Genomic DNA, 16,231 nt, shown 5'->3' with positions numbered 1-16,231 from the left:
GATCACTTGAGTATCGCAATGCTCTTATTGTCGCTAGAATGTTATATACTAATTCCCTGTTTCTTATATTCTGTAGCTATTAGGTCTTTAATGGCTCAATAACTGTTAGAGATGTTGTATTGGATAGGAACCCCAGGGTAACTGTTAATCGATGGGTCCCCTGTGACCCTCGAGAGTCACGTTCTCAGGGCCCAACACACTAATCCAGGGGTGTACACACAAACTACCAGTCACATACGCTTTACCCACCTATGGCCTCGACACAGACGGGAAGGCCGCAATTATAGGTAACTCAATTTAATGCCCCTTTAAACCTAATTCAGGTGGAGGTCCCTAATACAAGTTACGGATGTACACCCGTACTGAACCGAACAGCAATCGAGGGGCCTATATAGTAATATATATTGCATTAGTGATGTGAGTCACCTAATAAAGAGGATCTATTCCGGGGTATATCCCCTTATACACTTAGGCCCTCACAACAAAAGGCCATCAAAGATCACCGACTAGGCCCCACGAACAACGGGGTTTCCAGACCCAGATGTACCACACTACAGATTATCATTACCCAGGGTCATCTCTGTCGTGTCCACCAGTCTCTCTATTGCGTTTCAACATAGGAATAGGGTACAATGCATATATGTTTAAACTGTGTATTCCTTTATCTGATATATGGTTGTCTGTCGCTACTTTCAATGTCCAGACAACTCAAACGATCAGAGATGGCGCATAACGGTGGATTACTCACCACCCCACCCAGACCAGATAATGTGTAGTGTGTTTAGACACACACACCCTGGTCTCTTTCTTTGCACTAACGGCAAAGGAGTTCTGTATAAAGTTTATTGTATATATTGTTCATATTGTTTGTTATGTTTAGTATGTTTACCTTTTTCTCGTATGCTAAACCGTACTATGAACCGAATGATTGACGATAGCTTTCCGAATATGTACTTGGAGACACGATACACTTACAGCAGGCAGGTGCCCGGAAATCACCTACAGCTCCACATGATAGGTATTCACCACATAGGGACACAACCCTACCAGCTGGGATCTGTTAACAAATTATACCTACGATGTATGCATAAGACGATTAACCCTTCCCATACAAATGGCATCATTTAAAGTTTTTTCTCTTAATGTGAAAGGCCTAAATAGTCCCCACAAAAGGCGTCTCGCAATTCAAGAAATGTCAAAATCTAATGCAGCGATTGCATGTTTGCAAGAAACCCACTTCTGCTCACGTAAACCACCGAAACTGTATTCGAGACAGTACCCTCAAATATTCCATGCATACTCCCCGAGCAAATCTAAAGGAGTATCCATATTATTCCACACAGACTGGGTTTTCCAGGTAATTAAGCAATACACCGACCCCTTGGGCAGATTATTAATTCTGGTGGGGTCATTGAATGGCTTTCTGGTTACAGTAGTGTCCTTATACGCACCAAACGACAACCAAATTGCCTTCACTCGCAAAGCTTTGAAAAAAATAGCGTCACTAAAACAAGGCCACGTTATTATTTGTGGCGACTTTAACTGTGCACCGAACCCTGACTTAGATATAAAGAGAGCTCAAAATAAATCCCCCACAGCGATATCTTGCACTAATGGTAACCTTTTCTCCAATTTGCTTTTTGAACACAATTTGTATGACACTCCACTTTGTATGGCATGGCGCTCCACTTATCCCACAGAAAAAGACTATACTTATTTTTCCCCCGTTCATGTGACATATTCACGCATAGACCTTTGCCTCGTAGATGCCAGAACCCTACCGAATATATTAGATGTCTCCATAGGAACGCGAACATGGTCGGACCATGCCCCAGTTGTAGTAACATTTGCGGCACTATATCCAGCTAGGGGACGAGGGAAATGGAGGCTTAATGAAGGGTTGTTGGATAGGGCTCAAGTGTTGAAAGTAATCACTAGGGAGGCATCCGAATACTTCAAGGAAAATACCTCAGACAAGATACCGGTCAGCACACTGTGGGTCGCCCACAAGGCGGTGATTAGAGGGGTGCTAATCAGAGAGGGAGCAAAACACAAAAGACACCAGACGGAAACACACCTTTCACTCATGAAAGAATACACAGAGTTAGAAGCACAGAATAAATTAAAACCGTCCAAATCCCTCTCCAAACGTATAGGGGATCTGCAGAAAGAACTAGGCTCTCTATCTTTAAACACGACAGAACGATGGATGAGGTCCCTGAAGCTGAAATATTACACCCAGGGAAATAAAGCGGGTAGACTCTTAGCAAACAAAATTAAAACCAAACAACTCCAATCTAAAATCCCCTATATCAACTCACCCTCTAAAGGTAAATTATATAATCCGGAAGATATTGTCAATGAACTAGCGCAGTATTACCATAACCTCTACAACCTAAAAAATGACCATAACTCGCCCCACCCATCCCTAAATGATATACATGATTTTTTGGAGGCCACCACTCTACCCCACCTGGATCCCAGAAAGAGCAGTGCATTAGATTCCCCTTTCACAGAAGACGAAATAAGACGAGCAATACACTCTTTACCAAAACATAAGGCCCCTGGTCCGGACGGACTATCCAATTATTATTACCATAAACTGGAACCGATCCTAACGCCAGTCCTGACTTTGCTCTATAACGACATAAAAAGCACGGGCTCTATGCCTAAAGAGATGCTAGAGGCACATGTTGTAACCCTTCCCAAACCAGGCAAACCGCCCACGATGAGCGAAAATCTCAGACCAATATCTCTGCTAAACGCAGACACGAAATTGTATGCCAAACTTTGGGCGACAAGGATCAAACCTCTCCTGGTGGAGTTAGTATCGGAAGAACAGGCTGGTTTTGTGCCAGGTAGACAGGCGGGAGATAACACGAGACACTTCCTAAATCTGATTCATTGGGCTAGGACTAGCAAGCAGGGGGGTGCCGTTCTGGCGCTCGACGCTGAAAAAGCGTTCGACCGTCTGAACTGGGACTATATGACACTAACACTCACAAAAATGGGGTTCTCTTCCTCCACCCTGGGGGGTATTATGGCCCTCTATCAGGCCCCATCGGCAAGAGTCTTCAACTCTGGTTTCCTATCCAAGCCGTTTGACATAAGTAACGGCACCCGTCAGGGCTGCCGCTTTCACCCCTCTTGTTCATCCTGAGCTTAGAACCGGTCATAAACCGCATTAAATCCCACCCAGGAATCAAGGGTCTAGACACACCAGCCGGAGTTCAGAAAATTGCACTATTTGCGGACGATGTCCTACTTTATTTAACACACCCACACACCTCCATCCCGAATTTGATGGACCTTCTGTCTCAATATGGGGAGGTCTCCTACTACAAAAACAACCTCAAGAAAACTCAGGCACTACCCATAGGCCTGCCCCCACAGATGGTACAAACTTTAAAAGACTCACACCCCTTTGACTGGAGATCAACCTCTCTTAAATACCTAGGCATAAAATTGGCGAAATCTGACTCACTACTAGTGCAGGAAAATTATGTATCTATGATCCACAAACTGCAGGCACAATTAGATACCTGGCAGAAACTGGAGGTGTCATGGTTAGGTAGAATACACACCACGAAAATGATGGCATTACCACATGTACTATACCTCTTTCGAACGCTACCGATAAAACTACCAGATAAAATCCTGAAGAGATTCCAGTCGATCTTTAATGCATACATCTGGAAAAAAAAAACCCCAAGGATAGCAAGACGCCTCACATGGCAATCCCCACTAAAGGGAGGCCTGGGCATTCCAGACGTGAAATCATACTATAAAGCAGCACTACTAGCGCAAGGACTGGAGGTCCTATCTAATCCCAAACCCCCGGTATGGCTACGCCTAGAAAATGCATGTTTACACCCACACAACCTTGCACAGATGCTTCGAACGCACACAACATGGGACACAAAACAAACCAACCCTCTGACAAATACACGCTTTTTAATAAGCAGTTGGCTAAGATGGGCCCCCACCCTCACCGGTGCAGAGAATCTTATATTTTACGCCCCTACGAGCGCTCTCGCAGCACTGTCACATAATATACCAGTGACATCCTGGATCCAAAAAGGGATCTCCCATATCCACCAATTGTTCACTCCACAGGGCCTTAAGACCTTCCCAGAACTACAAACAGAATTTAACTTACCGGCTAAAGACCTTTTCACCTACATAAGAGTTAAACATATAACGCATACACACAAAATACAGCCCACAGAAGAATCTCAGCTCACTCTCTTCGGACGACACTGTATAGGCAAGGGCACAAAGATCCCTGTGCTACACCGCCATTAACGGAGCAGACCCATTGTCCAAACACAAGTACATGGACCAATGGGAAACAGAACTTGATGTCTCTATCCCCATCCCGCTATGGCTCCAAGCTATCCAAACAACCAAAGCTTCCTCACACAGTCTCTCTCATTGGGAGGCATACTGCAAGCTCATGATGAGATGGTACTTGGTCCCAAGTCGATTAGCACATATGTATCAAGGTGTATCAAATAAGTGCTGGCGATGTGGCCTTCATGTGGGCACTCTCAGACATATTTTTTGGGACTGCCCTACATTGGGGCCGTATTGGCAACAGATAAGGAAGGCCCTTAACAAGCTCATGACGGTACCAATCCCTTTTGCTCCAGACTGCTACTTACTCCATCTCTCCCCGACTGTCTTCTCACAACCACAAAAAGTAGTTGCCATTCATATCTTGATGGCAGCTAAGACTAGTATAGCTAGCCACTGGAAAGGCACCAACGCACCTTCCTTCACAGAAGTGTGGAACAGGGTAGACGCCACATATGAATACGAACTTCTGGCGCATAGGCTTAATGGGCGAGAGGAGTTGCACACTACAAAATGGGCCAGCTGGACTGCTAACAGAGCAATGCTAAAACCGATATTCCAGACTTAAGGACAATTAGTTAGGAACCGCATAATCTCTTGGACCCTCCGGACTAACTGAACCTAGCACTCTACCTACAGGCAACACATCCCCGCTGATGCATACGCCAACTCATTGACATAAGCTGTTCCACTGACCTGCCGATCTGTAGGTTACTACTTATTACTTCCGAGGACATGTAAGGATCTCCTATGCATAGTACAAATAGCATTGTTTCTCTTCTTTCCCTGGTTATTCTCCCCCCCCCCCCCATAACCTTCCCATCCCACCCAATCCAGTTACACTATGTCCACATTTTTGAGGCATAACACAGGTATGGATGGTAGAGAATGGGGGGGTGTTCGGTTCCGATCGTCTTGCGGGTGGTCGCCGAGGACCGTGCGCGGGGGGATCGGGACGGGGCATTCCCCTAAAATTACGTTAGTTTTATAGAACAGGCCGGACGATTTCCACCTAGCAATTATTTTACACATGGCAAACATTGAGAAATACCCAACATATAAATAACATAAAGAAACCACTACTCAAAGTTAACACATGGAAGGGGTCACCCGGCACTGTTGAGCATGAGGTAATTAGTGGAATAGGCCAGATCAACCTGGGCACAGGTCAAGGAGGGATTTAGCAGGTCACCAGAATAAGTAACAATAACCCTACAACTCTGGAGGTTTTTAACATGACGTCCTACAAGCTGCTTGAGTTAGGTTGTGGTCGTTGTAGCTCTCCCTCCAGAAATACACGAACTATGTAAATGTTTCACTTATTCTTGGTAGAAACAAATACAAGGTGGACAACTGTAACGTACATTACAACGGTAGCAGCATATGGGTCCATTAGACCAAATTGTTACTTTATTTAATTGTTGATCCATTTACTGTATAAACTGTCAGATGAAGACCGACTGTAATCCTGTTCGCTTGTGTATACCTGTTCACAATCTATCAAATGACCTGTATGTCTCGAATAACCTGTATGTATTGAATATTCCCCTCCCCCACTCTTCTCTTCTGTATCCCATTTGTTTCTTTGATATATATGAAAAATTTGAATAAAAAGTATACATTGAAAAAAAAAGAATTTCCCTTATCGATACTATTTTTAGGGTAAACATTCAAACTGCTCGGCATGTCATTTATCCCTCATTGGACCTTATTATATATTGTTGCAATCGTTATTTTTATGGTGTCCACTGTTTAAACTAACAGATACCTGCCTCCATCCCTTCTTAAATGTGTAATGTTTACCATTGATATTAATTGAATCCCACCCACTCAGAGAGATACATTGATACTTCAGTTTTAACAGTCATAGATAAATATCCTTTCTCTTTAGTATTTCTTATATTCATCTTTACTTTTCACTTTTTGTTATTCTTGAACAATATTCCTATATTTGGATTCAATTTATAGATCTCCTTGTGGGATGTTTTAACGCCCTCTATTAAAACTTATATTTTCAAATGATCACTTTATGGTGTTTTCACCAACCCAGATTCTCAATGGATGTACAATTATAGGGCGCACAACCCCTAGATAAAGCGGTGAAGCACTTTTCTTCACTTTAAGTTTACAATGGTGGACAAGTAAGATCTCTATATTTTTCCTATACAATGAATTTATATTCATCATTGCTGATAATAATGTTAATCAATAGCCAGGTGTGCTATTGCCTTTATGTCTGCTAAGAATTCTAGAGAGGGGTCCCCTTTAAGTTCTTTATAACAAGAGGTGCCTGATAAATAAAAGAGGTGTCTGATAAATAAAATAGGTGTCTGATAAATAAAAGGGGTGTCTGATAAATAAAAGGGGTGTCTGATAAATAAAAGAGGTGTCTGATAAATAAAAGGGGTGTCTGATAAATAAAAGAGGTGTCTGATAAATAAAAGAGGTGTCTGATAAATACATTTTAAACACAGCTTTTTGATTGATGCATGAGTTACGATCTAGGCAAACTAAAATCATAAGCCACACAGCGGCAGACAAATGATTAGGTCATACTAGATCTCATTAACATAAAATACCGCACTAAATCAGGGTCATTTACTGATGCGAGAGATCAGAGTGAATTTCAGAATTCAGGCTTCGGCAGTAAAACTGAAAGCTTAGCTGACCTAGACAATATTTACGGTTTGGTTGTTTTGACCTTAAATTTTACTTTGAATTCTCACTGAATAAGTGTGTGCGCACGTGTGCACTTTCAGAAAAAATATACAGATACGCAAATTGCTTTAGTAATTCAAAAGTGACACCTACTGGCAAAAATGAGAGTTACACGCCTAAAACTGCGACTCTAAAACATAATAAAACTTCAATATAAATAAAGTATTTTTGTTTAATGGTAAGGCATTATAGATTCAGCTGTTTCTACAAAAGCGATAAAAACCTAAAATAATTAAATAAGCATGTCAAAATATCCATAAACCAATGAAGAATGGAAAAATAAGCCCCAAAGAAAGAAATTAAATATATAAAGGATTTTTTAGGTGCTATTACTGATTTTTTTTATTGCTATTAGACTTGGGCACCCCCAAAATGTTTGTTTCATCCGATTACCATCGGGCATAAAAAAAACATGTTTCAGTGAACAGAATTTTGCATTTCTTTTTGGACAAAATGTGGCCATTATTTTATTTCAGAGTTTAATTCGGATGAATGAAATTTCAATCCATGCCACAGGCAGTGGCTGCTTCATGCTGCCATTTAGTAGATAACTACCTAAATTGGAACCCTTGTGGGATTGCCATATGTAGGGGTACAATTAAAGAGATGTTTAGTAGAGAGCTCCTTTTTAAGTCTCCGGGTGACTGGGCAGATTCTAAACATTATTAAGCAATTTCACTGGGTCTCAGGGTGAACGGGCAGATTCTAAGCGTTATTAACCAATTTCACTGGGTCTCAGGGTGAACGGGCAGATTCTAAGCGTTATTAAGCAATTTCACTGGGTCTCAGGGTGAACTGGCAGATTCTAAGTGTTATTAACCAATTTCACTGGGTTTCAGGGTGAACGGGCAGATTCTAAGCGTTATTAAGCAATTTCACTGGGTCTCAGGGTGAACGGGCAGATTCTAAGCGTTATTAAGCAATTTCACGGGGTCTCAGGGTGATAGGGCAGATTCTAAGCGTTATTAAGCAATTTCACTGAGTCTCAGGGGGAACGAGCAGATTCTAAGTGTTATTAAGCAATTTCACTGGGTCTCAAGGTGAACGGGCAGATTCTAAGTGTTATTAAGCAATTTCACTGGGTCTCAGGGTGAACGGGCAGATTCTAAGTGTTATTAAGCAATTTCACTGGGTCTCAGGGTGAACGGGCAGATTCTAAGCGTTATTAAGCAATTTCACTGGGTCTCAGGGTGAACGGGCAGATTCTAAGTGTTATTAAGCAATTTCACTGGGTCTCAGGGTGAACGGGCAGATTCTAAGTGTTATTAAGCAATTTCACTGGGTCTCAGGGTGAACGGGCAGATTCTAAGTGTTATTAAGCAATTTCACTGGGTCTCAGGGTGAACGGGCAGATTCTAAGTGTTATTAAGCAATTTCACTGGGTCTCAGGGTGAACGGGCAGATTCTAAGTGTTATTAAGCAATTTCACTGGGTCTCAGGGTGAACGGGCAGATTCTAAGTGTTATTAAGCAATTTCACTGGGTCTCAGGGTGAACGGGCAGATTCTAAGTGTTATTAAGCAATTTCACTGGGTCTCAGGGTGAACGGGCAGATTCTAAGCGTTATTAACCAATTTCACTGAGTCTCAGGGTGAACGGGCAGATTCTAAGCGTTATTAAGCAATTTCACTGGGTCTCAGGGTGAACGGGCAGATTCTAAGTGTTATTAAGCAATTTCACTGGATCTCAGGGTGAACGGGCAGATTCTAAGCGTTATTAAGCAATTTCACTGGGTCTCAGGGTGAACGGGCAGATTCTAAGTGTTATTAAGCAATTTCACTGGGTCTCAGGGTGAACGGGCAGATTCTAAGTGTTATTAAGCAATTTCACTGGGTCTCAGGGTGAACGGGCAGATTCTAAGTGTTATTAAGCAATTTCACTGGGTCTCAGGGTGAACGGGCAGATTCTAAGTGTTATTAAGCAATTTCACTGGGTCTCAGGGTGAACGGGCAGATTCTAAGTGTTATTAAGCAATTTCACTGGGTCTCAGGGTGAACGGGCAGATTCTAAGCGTTATTAAGCAATTTCACTGGGTCTCAGGGTGAACGGGCAGATTCTAAGTGTTATTAAGCAATTTCACTGGGTCTCAGGGTGAACGGGCAGATTCTAAGTGTTATTAAGCAATTTCACTGGGTCTCAGGGTGAACAGGCAGATTCTAAGTGTTATTAAGCAATTTCACTGGGTCTCAGGGTGAACGGGCAGATTCTAAGTGTTATTAAGCAATTTCACTGGGTCTCAGGGTGAACGGGCAGATTCTAAGCGTTATTAACCAATTTCACTGAGTCTCAGGGTGAACGGGCAGATTCTAAGCGTTATTAAGCAATTTCACTGGGTCTCAGTGTGAACGGGCAGATTCTAAGTGTTATTAAGCAATTTCACTGGGTCTCAGGGTGAACGGGCAGATTCTAAGTGTTATTAAGCAATTTCACTGGGTCTCAGGGTGAACGGGCAGATTCTAAGTGTTATTAAGCAATTTCACTGGGTCTCAGGGTGAACGGGCAGATTCTAAGCGTTATTAACCAATTTCACTGAGTCTCAGGGTGAACGGGCAGATTCTAAGCGTTATTAAGCAATTTCACTGGGTCTCAGTGTGAACGGGCAGATTCTAAGTGTTATTAAGCAATTTCACTGGGTCTCAGGGTGAACGGGCAGATTCTAAGTGTTATTAAGCAATTTCACTGGGTCTCAGGGTGAACGGGCAGATTCTAAGCGTTATTAAGCAATTTCACTGGGTCTCAGGGTGAACGGGCAGATTCTAAGCGTTATTAAGCAATTTCACTGGGTCTCAGGGTGAACGGGCAGATTCTAAGCGTTATTAAGCAATTTCACTGGGTCTCAGGGTGAACGGGCAGATTCTAAGTGTTATTAAGCAATTTCACTGGGTCTCAGGGTGAACGGGCAGATTCTAAGCGTTATTAAGCAATTTCACTGGGTCTCAGGGTGAACGGGCAGATTCTAAGTGTTATTAAGCAATTTCACTGGGTCTCAGGGTGAACGGGCAGATTCTAAGTGTTATTAAGCAATTTCACTGGGTCTCAGGGTGAACGGGCAGATTCTAAGTGTTATTAAGCAATTTCACTGGGTCTCAGGGTGAACGGGCAGATTCTAAGCGTTATTAACCAATTTCACTGAGTCTCAGGGTGAACGGGCAGATTCTAAGCGTTATTAAGCAATTTCACTGGGTCTCAGGGTGAACGGGCAGATTCTAAGTGTTATTAAGCAATTTCACTGGATCTCAGGGTGAACGGGCAGATTCTAAGCGTTATTAAGCAATTTCACTGGGTCTCAGGGTGAACGGGCAGATTCTAAGTGTTATTAAGCAATTTCACTGGGTCTCAGGGTGAACGGGCAGATTCTAAGTGTTATTAAGCAATTTCACTGGGTCTCAGGGTGAACGGGCAGATTCTAAGTGTTATTAAGCAATTTCACTGGGTCTCAGGGTGAACGGGCAGATTCTAAGTGTTATTAAGCAATTTCACTGGGTCTCAGGGTGAACGGGCAGATTCTAAGTGTTATTAAGCAATTTCACTGGGTCTCAGGGTGAACGGGCAGATTCTAAGCGTTATTAAGCAATTTCACTGGGTCTCAGGGTGAACGGGCAGATTCTAAGTGTTATTAAGCAATTTCACTGGGTCTCAGGGTGAACGGGCAGATTCTAAGTGTTATTAAGCAATTTCACTGGGTCTCAGGGTGAACGGGCAGATTCTAAGTGTTATTAAGCAATTTCACTGGGTCTCAGGGTGAACGGGCAGATTCTAAGTGTTATTAAGCAATTTCACTGGGTCTCAGGGTGAACGGGCAGATTCTAAGTGTTATTAAGCAATTTCACTGGGTCTCAGGGTGAACGGGCAGATTCTAAGCGTTATTAAGCAATTTCACTGGGTCTCAGGGTGAACGGGCAGATTCTAAGTGTTATTAAGCAATTTCACTGGGTCTCAGGGTGAACGGGCAGATTCTAAGTGTTATTAAGCAATTTCACTGGGTCTCAGGGTGAACAGGCAGATTCTAAGTGTTATTAAGCAATTTCACTGGGTCTCAGGGTGAACGGGCAGATTCTAAGTGTTATTAAGCAATTTCACTGGGTCTCAGGGTGAACGGGCAGATTCTAAGCGTTATTAACCAATTTCACTGAGTCTCAGGGTGAACGGGCAGATTCTAAGCGTTATTAAGCAATTTCACTGGGTCTCAGTGTGAACGGGCAGATTCTAAGTGTTATTAAGCAATTTCACTGGGTCTCAGGGTGAACGGGCAGATTCTAAGTGTTATTAAGCAATTTCACTGGGTCTCAGGGTGAACGGGCAGATTCTAAGTGTTATTAAGCAATTTCACTGGGTCTCAGGGTGAACGGGCAGATTCTAAGCGTTATTAACCAATTTCACTGAGTCTCAGGGTGAACGGGCAGATTCTAAGCGTTATTAAGCAATTTCACTGGGTCTCAGTGTGAACGGGCAGATTCTAAGTGTTATTAAGCAATTTCACTGGGTCTCAGGGTGAACGGGCAGATTCTAAGTGTTATTAAGCAATTTCACTGGGTCTCAGGGTGAACGGGCAGATTCTAAGCGTTATTAAGCAATTTCACTGGGTCTCAGGGTGAACGGGCAGATTCTAAGCGTTATTAAGCAATTTCACTGGGTCTCAGGGTGAACGGGCAGATTCTAAGCGTTATTAAGCAATTTCACTGGGTCTCAGGGTGAACGGGCAGATTCTAAGTGTTATTAAGCAATTTCACTGGGTCTCAGGGTGAACGGGCAGATTCTAAGCGTTATTAAGCAATTTCACTGGGTCTCAGGGTGAACGGGCAGATTCTAAGTGTTATTAAGCAATTTCACTGGGTCTCAGGGTGAACGGGCAGATTCTAAGTGTTATTAAGCAATTTCACTGGGTCTCAGGGTGAACGGGCAGATTCTAAGTGTTATTAAGCAATTTCACTGGGTCTCAGGGTGAACGGGCAGATTCTAAGCGTTATTAACCAATTTCACTGAGTCTCAGGGTGAACGGGCAGATTCTAAGCGTTATTAAGCAATTTCACTGGGTCTCAGTGTGAACGGGCAGATTCTAAGTGTTATTAAGCAATTTCACTGGGTCTCAGGGTGAACGGGCAGATTCTAAGTGTTATTAAGCAATTTCACTGGGTCTCAGGGTGAACGGGCAGATTCTAAGCGTTATTAAGCAATTTCACTGAGTCTCAGGGTGAACGGGCAGATTCTAAATGTTATTAAGCAATTTCACTGGGTCTCAGGGTGAACGAGCAGATTCTAAGTGTTATTAACCCCTTAAGGACACATGACATGTATGACATGTCATGATTCCCTTTTATTCCAGAAGTTTGGTCCTTAAGGGGTTAAGCAATTTCACTGGGTCTCAGGGTGAACGGGCAGATTCTAAGTGTTATTAAGCAATTTCACTGGGTCTCAGTGTGAACGGGCAGATTCTAAGTGTTATTAAGCAATTTCACTGGGTCTCAGGGTGAACGGGCAGATTCTAAGCGTTATTAAGCAAGTTCACTGGGTCTCAGGGTGAACGGGCAGATTCTAAGCGTTATTAAGCAAGTTCACTGGGTCTCAGGGTGAACGGGCAGATTCTAAGCGTTATTAAGCAAGTTCACTGGGTCTCAGGGTGAACGGGCAGATTCTAAGTGTTATTAAGCAATTTCACTGGGTCTCAGGGTGAACGGGCAGATTCTAAGCGTTATTAAGCAATTTCACTGGGTCTCAGGGTGAACGGGCAGATTCTAAGCGTTATTAAGCAATTTCACTGGGTCTCAGGGTGAACGGGCAGATTCTAAGCGTTATTAAGCAATTTCACTGGGTCTCAGGGTGAACGGGCAGATTCTAAGTGTTATTAAGCAATTTCACTGGGTCTCAGGGTGAACGGGCAGATTCTAAGTGTTATTAAGCAATTTCACTGGGTCTCAGGGTGAACGGGCAGATTCTAAGCGTTATTAAGCAATTTCACTGAGTCTCAGGGTGAACGGGCAGATTCTAAGTGTTATTAAGCCATTTCACTGGGTCTCAGGGTGAACGGGCAGATTCTAAGTGTTATTAAGCAATTTCACTGGGTCTCAGGGTGAACGAGCAGATTCTAAGTGTTATTAACCCCTTAAGGACACATGACATGTATGACATGTCATGATTCCCTTTTATTCCAGAAGTTTGGTCCTTAAGGGGTTAAGCAATTTCACTGGGTCTCAGGGTGAACGGGCAGATTCTAAGTGTTATTAAGCAATTTCACTGGGTCTCAGTGTGAACGGGCAGATTCTAAGTGTTATTAAGCAATTTCACTGGGTCTCAGGGTGAACGGGCAGATTCTAAGCGTTATTAAGCAAGTTCACTGGGTCTCAGGGTGAACGGGCAGATTCTAAGCGTTATTAAGCAAGTTCACTGGGTCTCAGGGTGAACGGGCAGATTCTAAGCGTTATTAAGCAATTTCACTGGGTCTCAGGGTGAACGGGCAGATTCTAAGCGTTATTAAGCAATTTCACTGGGTCTCAGGGTGAACGGGCAGATTCTAATCGTTATTAAGCAATTTCACTGGGTCTCAGGGTGAACAGGCAGATTCTAAGCGTTATTAAGCAATTTCACTGGGTCTCAGGGTGAACGGGCAGATTCTAAGCGTTATTAAGCAATTTCACTGGGTCTCAAGGTGAACGGGCAGATTCTAAGCGTTATTAAGCAATTTCACTGGGTCTCAGGGTGCACAGGCAGATTCTAAGTGTTATTAAGCAATTTCACTGGGTCTCAGGGTGAACGGGCAGATTCTAAGCGTTATTAAGCAATTTCACTGGGTCTCAGTGTGAACGGGCAGATTCTAAGTGTAAATGTACAGATTCTATGGGTGAGTGAGGCAGATCTAAAGGTGTATGGGGAAGTTCTCAGAGTCTTGTGGTGTGGTGAAACTGTGAATGGAGAATTTCACAGGATCTCAGGTTGTGATAGTTAAGTATTAAGAATTATTTTGAATTGAACTGTTTTCCTATCTCCCACAGTCTATACATCAGCCCCTCTATCGATTGCTGTTACAGATGAATGCGGCATTTCAGGATTCTCCAGCCGGATAGTTGGGGGTACAGATGCATCAGACGGAAGTTGGCCCTGGCAGATTAGTCTACAATATCGGGGCAGTCATATCTGTGGGGGGTCCCTCATCTCCACTCATTCGGTCTTAACAGCAGCACACTGTTTTGACGCGTAAGTTGAAATTTCTCCACCTCTAGATCCACTCCGGAATTCTCCCACTAATTGAATGTATTTCTAGCCTTGCGCATGGTGGGAAAGTTTAGCTTAAATTGATCTTTTTTTCCCCTCAAAAGTAAAAAGAAATTGGGGTCAGCTGAATTTTGGCAATTTGTGTCACGGTGCACCCTGAGCTCTGCAGACAGCAAGGTGTGGCCGCCCCTTTAAGAGATCTGCATCCCAGTCAGGTTCTCTACCATGCTGTCCACCAGGGGGCAGTATCTGGCTGCCTTATTCTGCATCCTGGCCCCTTGCCTGCATTGAGCAGTGCCGATCCACCTGCAGCCCTTTACCAATTAGGGTCAGCTGCTCCTAATTAACAGGCTGTAAAAGCCAGCCCTGCCTGAAACCTAGCATCTGGTCATTTTGCCTGTTTGGTGTTTCCTGATGGATCTTTGCTACACTACTGACTGATTTCCTGGACTCTGACCTCTGCCTGCTTTGCCGACTTTGTTACTTCTGCTTCTTGTCTGACCCTTCCTTTGGATTTCCCCTTACTCTGTACTGCGCTTCTGGTCCCTGTGCCATCTCCTGCAAACTGGGCTCCAACTTCTGGTAAACTTTTACAGTTTGGGTCAGCAGAATTTTATTACCAAAATACTGATTCTCTAAACAAATCAGGTTAACCAAAAAAAAATGCAGAAACGAGCCATTCAGTGTGCTGCAAAAATAATACACTGATTGGAACGTTTTACCACCATGTCGTTCAGAGATAAAGTGAGACAAGGTCAGGGCCGGACTGGGAATTAAAAGCAGCCCTGGAAAAAAAATATTTACCAGCCCCATAATGCGTTGCGCCAGCATAGTGTGCAGATACAGAGTTAGAAAAGATAACTTAAAATTAAAAATTATTACTCCAACGTGGAAAAAAAAATGCACATATAAGCTTAAAAAAAAACCAAGAGTGCAGATTTATTTTAAGCAGACGTGCCTTTGCACAGCTGCTGCTGTGAATTGTGGGAACCGCGAGGGAGCATGGTAGAGAGACATGCTTCCTCCTCCTTCAGTCCTCAGCATTAGGAGTGCCGCCGGTCCGGCGAGGCTGCAGCCTGGCAGCTCCAGCGTGGAACACGGCCGGTCCCCTGACTCCTCTCAGGTAAATTGGGGGGAAGAAAGAGACAGAGAAAAAGAGACCCAGCAAGAGAGAGAGAGAGAGAGAAAAAGAGACCCAGAAAGAGAGAGAGAGAAAGAGACCCAGAAAGAGAGAGAGAGAGAGAGAGACCCAGAAAGAGAGAGAGAGAGAGACCCAGAAAGAGAGAGAGAGAGAGACCCAGAAAGAGAGAGAGACACAAGAGAGAAAAAGCTGCTGCTGTGAATTATGGGAACCGCGAGGGAGCATGGTAGAGATACATGCTCCCTCCTCCTTCAGTCCTCAGCATTAGGAGTGCTGGCGAGGCTGCGGCCCGGCTGCTCCAGCGTGGAATACGGCCGGCCCCCTCTAAGTGTGCCACCGGACCAGCCACCCGGTGACACATACCTGCGCAGCCCCCAGATGCCGCGGCCCACCGGGAAATTTCCCGGTATCCCGGTGGGCCAGTCCGGCCCTGGACAAGGTAACCAATAATGGGTACAGGAGGATCAGTAAAAGAAAATCTATTATTATGAATTTATTAAATATATAAATATAGATTTATTTCCCTGTTCCCCCCTTTTCACTCTATTGGTCACTCACATGATCTGTGAATAAAATAATAAAATCAATATTTAGTGACTGTCCACTAAGCAGCCATCTTTTTTTCGGCGCCATGGGCAGACTTCAGAATCACAAATCAAAACAGACACTCTCGGCAATTGTGCGTTTCAGTTGGTTTGATATTCTGATACATTTAGACTCCGAGTTCGGGAATTGACTGGTCACCTCGGATGACTTGCAGGTCGAAATGAAACAAATCTACAAATCTCTGAAATACTGTGGTCTGTTTTCA

General features: G+C 43.6%; 1 protein-coding gene across 1 annotated transcript in view; it reads left to right on the top strand.

The window, feature by feature from the left end:
* LOC134571383 (transmembrane protease serine 9-like) overlaps positions 1–16,231 on the top strand; it is a 57,970-nt gene that overhangs the window by 38,456 nt on the left and 3,283 nt on the right. The window contains exon 7 of the mRNA XM_063429585.1: positions 14,060–14,261. Within this exon, the coding sequence (XP_063285655.1) occupies positions 14,060–14,261 (202 nt within the window). The remainder of the gene's footprint in view (positions 1–14,059; positions 14,262–16,231) is intronic.

This window comes from Pelobates fuscus, chromosome 8, assembly GCF_036172605.1.
Source record: "Pelobates fuscus isolate aPelFus1 chromosome 8, aPelFus1.pri, whole genome shotgun sequence".
In the NCBI taxonomy this organism is placed as follows: domain Eukaryota; kingdom Metazoa; phylum Chordata; class Amphibia; order Anura; family Pelobatidae; genus Pelobates; species Pelobates fuscus.
This window is presented reverse-complemented; position numbering and strand designations above follow the sequence as displayed.